The following is an 11,315-nucleotide window of genomic DNA, read 5'->3' as shown; positions in this document are numbered from 1 at the left end:
TAAATTTCCAGGGTTAAGAGCCTCCCGTCAACACGTTCCCTACGCATTTAAATCTGCCCAGGCCGTCTGCTGTCTCCTTTGTCCTCCCATATTGTGGGACTCATGCCATCTGCTCCGTTATTATTATTATAGGCGGCTTTGGATTTAAAGTCGCACCTCTCCTTGTGCTCCCTTTCGCTCAGAATCGACTCCCCAAGCAAACTGCAGGCTATTTTCTCTAAACGCTGCAACGAAGGTTCCTCCCGGGGTTTTTTTTTTTTTTTTTGCTTCCGTTTTTGTACTTTCTGGAGCGAGTACATTTCTTTTTATTCTTAACGTTGTGCGGTTGCCTAGTGACGTCAGTGTCCCAGTAAGATCCCAGTCTCCCTCGTTTCCCCCACTTTAGAAGGCTGTGGAAACAAATCGGGATGTCTCACACTCCTGAGTGGGCTTACTGGAAACACTGCTCAAACTTTAAGCTCGGAGCCCAAATGTAAGGAGAGTGGACCCGACGATGTGGCGAAGAGCCGGGGATGAAAACGTGGACTCCGGAGCTGACACAGCCGAGTGAGTATCAGCTTTAGCTTGCGGCTAAACTTGTAGCCGAACAAATTCGCTTTCTAGCCCACAATGGACCTTAATTTGCCCGGAAATCCACATAACTGGTTTAAACTGTAAAAGCCCAAACTATTTAGAGGTTTCTAAGACCTTCTTATGGCTTTGAGTACCAGATTTTTTTTTCTTTGTGTCGTCTTTTCCTATAATTACACTTTTTTTCAGGTCTTGCAAGCTAACAACAGATAAAATGTTGTCATGGTGACCGCAGCAGCGGGCTGGGTTCCAAACAGACGTAACCACAAGATGGCGACAGACCTTCGTGTTTTGAATAGCTTCGACAGAATTGCAGCTGTTTTGGTGTTTCATGAGACACCATTGAGCCATTGATAGACTTTCTGTTGCACCTTTGTTACTTTAATTGTAATAGTAATAATAGTTGTAGTAAAATCTAATTAAGTGATTTTGTTAAAACTTTTATTTTGAGCTTCAGTGAGCTATTCAAAATGTTAAAATATTTTCTTCATTGCAAAGGGAAGCTGAAGGTGGTTGTAGAGAGTTATTGTAGATTGTGATGGCTGTGGGACGGAAAGATCTCTTGTAGCGGTCTGTATTACTGCGGCTTTGTTTTTCTAATGCTGTTTCATAAAGAGGAAGGTCAGGGTTGTCCGTAATTTTCTTGATTTTATGTAAAGTCTTTCTTTGTGTCATCATCTCCAGAAATTCCACAGTCGTCCCCAAAACAGAACCAGACTTCTTTATCAGATTGTTGAGCCTTTTCAGGTCCCTGGCTTTGATGCTGCAACCCCAACAGATGGTGGCAGCAGCATCTTATGGGAGACATGCAGCATCTTGTTGCAAACCTTGATGGATCTTAGTTTACTCAAGAAGTACAGCCTGTACTTCTTTGCCCATGAAGGACATAGATTATGATCTAGCCTGATTTCTCCTGAAATCTATAGTCATATCTTTTATTTTTTTCACATTCAAGATGAGAGGATTGTTGCCCACCATGACACAAAGTGGCCCATCAGCTCTCTGTCATCAGCTTCCAGTCCATCTCTAAGACATTGTTGTGGCTTTGATTAATGCGAGTATTTAGAAATGACGAGATACTACTCTGTAAGGTTTTTTTTATGCTTTTGTTTGCTGGTTTTAAATTAAATATTTATTAGTAATCAAAGTCGGGTGTCAAAGTAATGATTTTACTATCCATCCATCTAACAAACCAAATTATTTCAAATTTTGTTAAATCATTTTTGAGTTCATTTTCAATATCACTTCAATATGCCAAATTATTAAATTTGTCTTATTTTTATTTCATTAGTATTTATTTTAGTTGTACTGTAATTTAAAAAAAATGCTCATTGTGATATATTGTGCATTAAATGCTTTGTGTTTATTCTTAAACACATAAGATGTGATCGTTTTATGTGTTTTTTTCAGAACTTTTATAGCTTAATAGGCAATATTTAAAACGTATTGTTGTTGCGCAACACCCCCCCCCTCCTTTCTGTCTCTACTCTCTCACTCTCGTACTTCCTCTTCTGAGAGGGGAGATGTGCTACCAGCTCTCCGTCTAACGGGTACGTTGAGTTTCCTAAATCTGCTGGGATTTACCCTGTCCAGAACTGAAGTAAACTCTGTTTAAGCTGGTTTCGAGAAACGATTCGCCTGGTTATCTGACGGCCTACATCCAGGTGTCCCACCCTTCTTCCCCCTGTGAATTAGCCAGACTGAGCAGCCTACAGCCAACTAGTTTCACAGAGCACACCTGTTAACGGTCGCTCGTTCTCTATTTTACAACTTGCATTTGTTATTGAACCAGGTAGGTTTTAGTGACTCGGTCGAGTCCCAAGGATGAGGTTTTAAATATGGGCTACCAGCAACCTAAAAACATTTTCCACTTTTTCCTCTCCAGAATCAAACATCACAGCTATTTTACAACCATCAAAGAACTTTAAGGTGACTCATTAACTGAATGTCCACAACATCTTTTAGATTTTCTTTATGCTAAATATTTTATTAGTAAGGCATTTTTGCAAGGGTCAGTACAGCTTAATTCAGTAGCAGAAATAATCAAATAAGTAAAATCAGTCATCTAGTCTATCTTTCCCTACTGCTGATACTGAGAACTAAAAAAGGGAACCTTTGAGAGAGACGGACGGAGTTTGGCGTTTCGAACCCCAGACCTGGCTTGATGATGAAGAAGGTGTTGCAACAGGAGGAAGATGTTGATCGATGAAGGCCAGGATCTCCGCAGGTCTGATGAGCCTCCTCTCCGCATGGATGCTGAGGTCACACAGGACTTGGTGCTGGCAGGAAAAAAGGCACCAGTTCTTCTTCCTTGTCTTTGTCTTCATCTTTGTCTTTGGGGTCAGAACCCAGCCGATGAGAGAAGTGCGATTCGAAGCCACAGATTGTGGGCCAGACGGGTTGGTCTCCATGTGCAGGACAGTCTCCGGCTCCGTGGCCCCGGCTCTTCTTCAGCTGCAGAGTTCTTTGTCCATCTCGATCTTGGCTCGAAGCTGCCCGGAGGATCCAACAAAAGGTTCCTCTTTTGCACCCACCTTTTATAGGGTTTATCCACCCCCCTGGTGCGCCTGCTGTCTGCTTAGACAGATGATCTCATATCCATCACTGTCTTACAGACATTTCCTGATGTCTGTGCTAATGTCTCAGGGTTGCTCAACCTCCTGTGTCCCTTGCCTGCACAACCTTTCACCTACTATCTACCTCCAACATATCAGTGATGTTTAATTGCAGTTACACCTTTTTACACCATTTCAAATTTAATGTCAAAATCACATTTATATCACATTTATTTTCTTTAGCTTCTCTGATTTAGCATTCATTTATAATTTTATAACCATTACTTATTAGTTACTCTTATTCTGATCTTAATGTGAGTTATTACAGATGTTTTTCTGAAAAGAAACCAAGAATAATCTATTATTCTAATTATTTACTACTAAAGTTACAGTTACTTGTTTTTCTTGTAGTTCCCACAAATATAAGTGTATTATTACAAGTAAACCAATATTCATATAAGTATTTTACTTTGAATCTTATCCAATTACTAATAATGTTTAGATTTAATTTTTTAAAACTTTCATGCTTTAAAATAGTCTCAGCTATTTTTATAAATCTGCAGGCTGGAAACTTCCTCTTTTTCCAGGAAACCTGCTTTTCCTGTTTAATGACTCTCTCTGACTGACTATGATTTTTTATGATTAGATAGAAAAAAGTAGAATTAAAGCAAAGTTTGCATGAGACAAAAACAACACACACAACTAGATTTATTTTATTGACACTTAAGTCTACTGTTGGGCCTAGATGTCACTTGAGTGATTCATTTTAAAGATAACTTTATTTATTATTACTGTTAAACTAAAATCTCCAGCATGGGGAAGTGGGATGAGCTCGGATTTTCTTGACAGTATGCAGCCAAAAAGTCTTAGGTTGCCAGCCTAGATGTTTTCACTTGCAGGTTTTTAACTTTATTTCCAATATTATCCATTTGTACATCATTCTAATTTATTTATTTTATTAAACCTTATTTAATTTATATGTTAATTGTGTTAACAATCAAACTTTGCATTTGTTTTTAACCAATAATATGACAATCTGTTTTTTTCTTTCTTCTGCCCAGTAACTCTTCTCATTATTTCACTTGTTTCAGATCTGTCAGCAGCAGAATGTCGTCGTCTGCTAGTAAGTATTCCTTTACTCATACAGGAATAAAAGAATATCTCAAAGGACTTTTTTACTCTTATAAACCTTTAAAACATATGCATGTTTGCAGTTTGTTATTGTGTGCATCTTTACATAACTTACATTTATGAATTTTTATTAAAATGACAGATGTGAAAGTATATTTCTTCAGAGCTTATGCTGTTCTCCTAACCCATAGGAAGTTTATTCTTGCCAAAAGGAATACTAAACATATTGTGTTCCGCTGAATTCATGAAAACTTGTGGTATGTTGAGGATGTGCGTTTCTATTTTATTTTATCCGTGCCTTTCGGGTTTGTTTTTCATCCTAGGTGAGCGCATGAGTGGCCGGGCCGCGCAGCAGCGCCAACAACAACTCTTGCCGATAAACCTGCATCTGCTGTCCAACCCTGGAGATTCTTTGCTTCTGCAGCAGACGCTGGACCGCCTGCTGCGCTGGCTGTGCCCAAGCCTCCGGATCTTCCATGTATCAGAGAGGGCTTCCCCCTTCAGAGCTCACACTCACCTTCGTCCTGTGGCCGGTGAGGATTTCTGCTGTCCCTCATCTTTTATCGCAAAAGATTCAAATAATTGTTCAATAGCAAGGAGAAATTAAGGAAACTGAGAATTTTCATGGCTGCAAACAACCGATATTAAAGAAAATTAAGTGGCACATTCTCTAATCTTCTGTTGTTTATTTAAAAAAAAAAACAGTGTAATTGCTTCTGCTTTTTTTTTTGTGACTGATTAAAATCCAACCTTTGCCTAAATTTTTTCAGACTACCCTTCTCTGGCCATCACCTTCTTCCTCCACGAAGCCTACGGAGAGGAGCGGATCCTCAAAGTCCTGGACTTCTTCCAGCGCCCACCCTGGCAGTACCATCACACCGAGAGCTGCGGCAGCCGAACCAGAGGGATCCACATCACTTCCAGCAGTTCCCCTTCCAACGCCCTGCTGCGGCCCTACCTCCTGCCAAGCAGAGACTTTTACAGCCTGGGCCCCTGCATGCCTGTGTGGGGGGTGCGACCCGTGCACTGTGGAGGAGAAATCCTGCGTATAACACTGTACAGCAGCTATGACAACTATGAGGACGCTGTGAGGTTCTACGAGACGATTCTGCAGCGACAAGCCGAGGAGCAGAAGGCTGGTTTCTGCTGGTTCACCCTCCACGCAGGTTGGATTTAAGTTCTTTTAACCTACATTTAAGCGAGAAATCAAGCTACGGATTTTAAATGGTGTCCCACAATATATTCCTTCTCTGTTTTGTTTTGCTTTGTCACATGTGTGCCTGCTGCTCCCTTTTGTCCTTGCTGCATAGAGCCTGGTCTCTGCCTTCAGCTGGCTTTAAAACAGCTGTCTCCAGGGGTTGGAGTGGAAGCATGCAGCTCTGCTGTGCTGCAGTTCAGTGTGGAAGAAGTGGGACAGCTGGTCCCCCTGTTGCCCAACCCCTGCGCCCCCATCAGTAATACACGCTGGCAGACTGAAGACCTGGATGGTAACAAGGTTCTCTTTCAAGTGAGTTTAAGAGAGATTATGTGTTTAAAAGTGTGATGTTTTATAAATTTCATTGTTATGAGCAGTGCATACACGAGTGTGACTGACAGCGCTAAGACCCTACTCCTGGTTCTGATTGGTTGTTTGTGACCGAACTGTGTTTTTCTGCAGATGGCAGTAGAGCCACACGGAGGAGGCAGAGGAGCTTAATATCTGTTTCATATAATATTGTCAGTATAATATTTAAATATAAGAAATATTTAAAAACCTGTTTTGGTCCTGTGATTATTCAGCTAGATCTGGTTTAGATGTCAAATATGACACTCCTGTTTTGTTTTTATTTATTCTGTTTTTTTGTTTTTACAAAGTAAATCTACCACAGACCACAAGCTGTGCTAGAGAGATTATATTGAATTAACTCAAAAGGAGCAAATATTATGTTTCCTAAATAAATCAGACTGAATGAATCTCTTTAAAAATAGGGGAAAAAACACATTTAAGTACTATGCTTAAATTTAAACTCCTGGGGTAAACTACAATCCTTCTCCTCCTGTGCTGCAGGTGAAGGCTCCAGCTCAACCTCGTCGACCTCTGACCTGTGCATTCCCTCTCACCTGCCTCAGTTTGCCACCTCAAGGAGTGCAGCTCCGGAGCGACGGAAACGGTTTCCTGCCATGCGGCCTCACCGCTTCCCTGACGATGCAAACTCACAGGCAAGGTAGGTAGTTACAGATTGGACTCATTTTGGTTTCCTTCCCACCGTTTAAAACAGCAGTCTTGTCTATTAACAAAGTTAGGTTGAGGTGGACCGGCAGGCCAGATGTGGCCCCCGGCATGAGTGCTTTCAGTCCTGATTGTGGAATTGAGCTTTAGAGGGCCATAAAAAATCATTCAGAGGGCTGTAAATGGCCCCTGGGCTGCACTGTGGAAGCCCCTGATCTAAGCCGTTAATTGCAGCTCTGAACTAATATTTTTCTGTATCCTAACTCTGCTTTACACTTCACAACTTTCTCCCTGACCTGTCTACTGTGATCCTGTTTCACTAATGTTTAACAAACATCAGAGGCCTTAACAGAACAGGTACTTCTGCATTAAGATTAATTGACTGTATTGGATTTCGAAGTATCAATGTAAAGGAGGCTGAATACAAATTCATCCCACATTTTCTCCTGTTATTTGCAACATTTGATGTGACCCTACTGATGTGTGTTTGCCAGGAATCGGACCTCGCAGCGAGCCGGGTCTTGAGAAGCTGCTTGGAGGATGTGGAGGAGCAGAAAGTCTGGGGTCAGGCAGCTGCTGCAGCACCCCTCCTGGAAGCTCCTGTTACTCATCCCAACGCAGCAGCCCCGCTCAGCTCTCCACCTCCAACCACCCCGACTCTCCTCTGCGCCCCTCTGTCACCCGCTCTCTCTCCTATCTCCTCCTGGAAGAGGAAGAAGAGGAGACCAACGTCGACACTGGAGTCGCCATCTCTCCCCTCTCGGACACCGCCGTCGCAACCATCACTCGGTCCTCCTCTTGTGACCTCTTGAGGACTCGTAACTCTGCGAAACCTTCAGTGGTTGGGGCTTCACCTGTGGAGCAGCGGGCCAAGGAATTAACTAAATGTTTGCTACAGACTCATATTAACCATCAGGCGCCCTCTGGTGGCTGTAAAGGTGCAGCAGAGGAGAGCAAGACCACTGCAAGGGGACAAAGGACTTCACAGAAGCTGTTGGCAGAGAACAGCACATCGACAGAACTGTTGTCCGCATACATAAACCATGAGGAGCCAGTCGATGAGTTCTTTATCTGATTTCCCGTCACATAATCTGTCCACAGGTCACAGTGGTGCAACCTGATAAATGAGGGCCTGTTCTGGAGAACAAATCGCAGCAAAGTACCTCAGCAGGCGACCCGCTTCGCCCAGAGGTGTCTGAACCCTTTAAGTGGCTTTACTGGTCTTACTGGTTCATGTTTTACAACAATGACACTCTCCAGAGACACAGCAACTTTGAGATTATGTTAGCAGAAAAGTGCTGACTGTTAAGCTTTTACAAAGTACTTTACAATAATATTCACCTTAAAGTTTTTCTCAATTTCTAATGTTGCTATCATGAACACCAATGCATTTTATTTGGATTTCAACTGATAGACCAGTATAAAGTAGAGGATTATTGGGAAATTGAAGACAAATTATGTTTGTTTTACAATTTTTTTTTTGTCATAAATAAAAAAAAGCATCAGCTCTAACCAGCATCCCTTTTACTGCTGAATGGAAGAAGTCCCACAGCATGACGCTGCCACCACTGTTTAAATATAAGAGTGCTGTGCAAGCTTTCCTCCACTGTTTTGCATGTGACCTTCTTCCACATGTTCGCTCGGTCTTCTTATAACTTGTCAAAAAAAAAAAATCTTTTGTCTTCCCGCTCTTCCTGTATGGGTTTGCAGGTGTGCCATATTCTTTCCATTTTCAGATGTTAATTTCTGTTAGGAATTACTGGGACATCATTACTAAAGGAAGAAAACTTTGTGCCTGCAGCTAATATGATGATGCAGCCTTACTTATAAAGAGTCATGGAAATTAAACAGCAATGGTTGTGAGTCCATATGACAACAGTCAGGTATGATTGATAAAGCCAATTTATACCTCAATAAAATTATACGTATATAGAATAAAAGTAGTTTTTAACTCTGATAGAATTACTGGGACATCATTACTAAAAGAAAGAAAACATACAACACTCTTCAGTGTGGAGGCTGTTATGAAAAGAAGACTCAGTGATGAGTATTTAATTTGACAGAGGAAGTATAAAATGTGTAATAAGTTGTTTAAAAAGAAACCATTTTCTATGGAAATATGTTTGTTTAATATGTATGTTTAATGCTAATTCAAACACTTTTTTTGTCTTGAGCTCAACTTTTCCAGGTACAAAGAGGAGCCTTCTCCTTTAAGACACAGAGCAAGTGTTGTAAACGATAAGCCACTGGTTACAGGATAAACTCTGACCACAGTCGCCTTTGTATTCCTAATATGAATAAATAATGATGCAGGAAAACTAGAAAGAAATATTTTGTTTTTAAAGAGAAATCTAAATCAACAGGGGAAAGCTTTCTTGCTTCTTCAATGTGAAGTACTTTGAAGTCTTCTGGACTAAATGCTGTACAAGTAGATGTCATTTACAAAAAACAGAAACTGACTGCAAGGGCCTGATTAGTGCATCTCTAGTCTTAACAACTCTGTAAATGCTATTTTTTTATAATTTTTTGTTTGGGTTGTCACAGAAAAAAACACAGGGTTCCCACAGCTCAAGTGGAATATGAAACATGAGAGGTATCTATGTGGATTTCTCAGATGTCTGCTATTTTTGCCAACTGTTTAATTTTTTTACTGAAAAAGCAAGTTGAGACACTCCTTTCAGGCAGTGCTAAAAAGTTCATATAGGACAGCTATACATTTAACAATGCAACCTTTATTTAAATGGAATTGTCTATAACTTAACACATTTACAAATGTTTCAAAGTCTGAAAATAACGTTTTTTTTCAGTAAGTATAAAACAAAATGTTAAAGTCTCTAGATATTTCAAAATAACACACACTGGAACTGTTATTACAAACGTGTCTAGTTTTGTTTTAAGCTCACAGAGTTTTAATAGTTCATCTAGAGAATGTCATCAGGTATATTTACATATCTGAGAGCTCTGTTGTTTAAAGAACATGTATCTTTTAACACAATGTTGGACAGAGCCGTTTATTGAAAGCACCACCCCAGCTTACTGCCCTGTAATACAGCAGCTTGTCAGAGATGATCGGTAGCTTTGTGATCAGGTTGTCAGGTTTGGTTAATTTACAAACTGATTATTTAAAGCAGAATGTACTACAACAAAACATTTGATCTTCTTAATGTATCTTAACTCATTAACTCGGGTTATAATAATAATGGAATTATTCCATTATAATAATTCTATAATATTCATGCCTGCCACATATCACATATGTATAAATAAAACATAACCACTTCACTATGCCCTCTCTTATTGCACACAGGCCTATCACATGAAAAGAATTAAATCCACCAAGTGTCTACTCTTATATGTCTGTTGGTTTAAAAAAGACAATCAGGTTAAAATATTTGTCTATTTGTTCCCACAGTGTAGAAAGCTTTAGGCTTTCTGTTATTTATGGAACATAGAGAACAGTCACAGGTCAAAGTTCACACACATAGCCTGCCACAGGTACTGGTGACTGAAGAGGCTATGACTAAAATATATAATTTCTCTTAAAAATATAAACCAAATAGACTGTTGCACTATCTATTTGAATTTGGCAGATCAAATCAAATCTGCATTAGTTAGACAATAATTGCACATACCTCATATTAGTAGCGTTCAGTAGTATAAATACTGTGTATGCTAATGGAGCGCTGTCACCGTCAGGATCCAGTTGCAACATAAGAGTTTTTGTTCAAAAAATTGCAGGACCCTTCCTCTGTGAATAAATTGCACTTTTAATTTTGCAGCTCCCCCTCTTGGTCAAAGAATGTTATTACTCCGAGGTATATTGCTGCAGCCAGTCCAGCTTAAATCCTTGACCCACTGGCCCTCTCTGGTGACCCGCACCTTCACAGGGTCGAACCTCCAGAACCGTTGATTTTTGAACAGGTAAAGTCGGCCGTCTGGACGGGTCAGCGCCCCGTTGGTGCCCTGCGGCAGGCCGGTCCAGTCTGTCAGCCGGCGGGGATAATAGGGCTCCTGGCGAAGAGTTTTAAGGTTGAGCACGAAGTAGCGGGAGCCCTTGAAGAGCACTATGTGACCCAGAGGGGTGTAGTAAAAAGCACAGTCCAGGCGGCGAGGCAGACCCAGAACCTTGTTCTGCATGGGGAACCCCGGGTCCAGCACAGTCCCCGTGTAACGCCACATCCGCTTCCCTGCAGGACAAAACACACTAAGTTCATGATAGTCAGATGTTTTTTTTGTTTTTTGTGTCATTATGTCACAAAAGAAAATCTTAAAAGTGTGATGTGCATTTTTTATTAGTCCCATGTTCTCTGATACACCTAAATAAAATGTAATACAATGACCTAGTCAACTAATTAGCTAGCAGGTCTAATCACACAGACTATGAAATGTTTGCTTACATTAGTGGACAAAAAAATATGGAACTCAAATGAGCACAGCAGAAAAGTCAGGGAGAAAATGTAAAAACAGGTTAAGGTTAGTAAGCAATAGACCAAACTTTGAATAGCTCAGTGCAATTCAGTTCACCATCTGAAAACAGAGCCGTCCACCTAAACATGACGTGCTGAGAGAGGAGATTATTAATAAAAGTAGCTGAAAGACTTATGGTAACACAGGAGGAAGAGCAAATATTCACAATTCAGGAGGAAGATTCTGCTGACCAAATCTCTCACATTAATTGTTGAGTGAAAGTTATAAGAAGTCCTGTTAGCTAGTTGGCTACAAGTCTTAGTGGATACAGAAAACGTAAGAAAGAAGGTTTAATAAAAATGCACAAAAATGCTCTTCAGATTTTTATTTCTGAAAAGATTTTGTGCTTCTTAGTTTTGGTCCCTCACCCAAAATCCCAATGA

General features: G+C 40.5%; 2 protein-coding genes across 3 annotated transcripts in view; one reads left to right on the top strand and one right to left on the bottom strand.

Moving 5' to 3' along the window:
- Window positions 1-74: 74 nt before the first annotated feature.
- Window positions 75-9,838, top strand: fam124b (family with sequence similarity 124B). Of its 2 annotated transcripts, XM_028044877.1 has the most exons (8): window positions 75-546; window positions 1,526-1,624; window positions 4,217-4,248; window positions 4,580-4,789; window positions 5,027-5,422; window positions 5,567-5,763; window positions 6,304-6,460; window positions 6,960-9,838. In XM_028044877.1, exons 3-8 carry the CDS (start codon window positions 4,233-4,235, stop codon window positions 7,538-7,540), a joined length of 1,557 nt encoding a protein of 518 aa, XP_027900678.1. In that variant the 5' UTR covers window positions 75-546; window positions 1,526-1,624; window positions 4,217-4,232; the 3' UTR covers window positions 7,541-9,838. The 2 variants fall into 2 exon arrangements, with proteins under 2 accessions (XP_027900678.1, XP_027900677.1); XM_028044876.1 differs by lacking the exon at window positions 1,526-1,624 and having other exon boundaries at window positions 76-546.
- Window positions 9,352-11,315, bottom strand: part of mmp28 (matrix metallopeptidase 28) — a 19,761-nt gene continuing 17,797 nt past the window's right edge. The window contains exon 8 of the mRNA XM_028044878.1: window positions 9,352-10,652. Within this exon, the coding sequence (XP_027900679.1) occupies window positions 10,258-10,652 (395 nt within the window). The 3' untranslated portion in view covers window positions 9,352-10,257. The remainder of the gene's footprint in view (window positions 10,653-11,315) is intronic.

The sequence above is a fragment of the Xiphophorus couchianus genome, chromosome 18 (assembly GCF_001444195.1).
Source record: "Xiphophorus couchianus chromosome 18, X_couchianus-1.0, whole genome shotgun sequence".
Classification (NCBI taxonomy): domain Eukaryota; kingdom Metazoa; phylum Chordata; class Actinopteri; order Cyprinodontiformes; family Poeciliidae; genus Xiphophorus; species Xiphophorus couchianus.
This window is presented reverse-complemented; position numbering and strand designations above follow the sequence as displayed.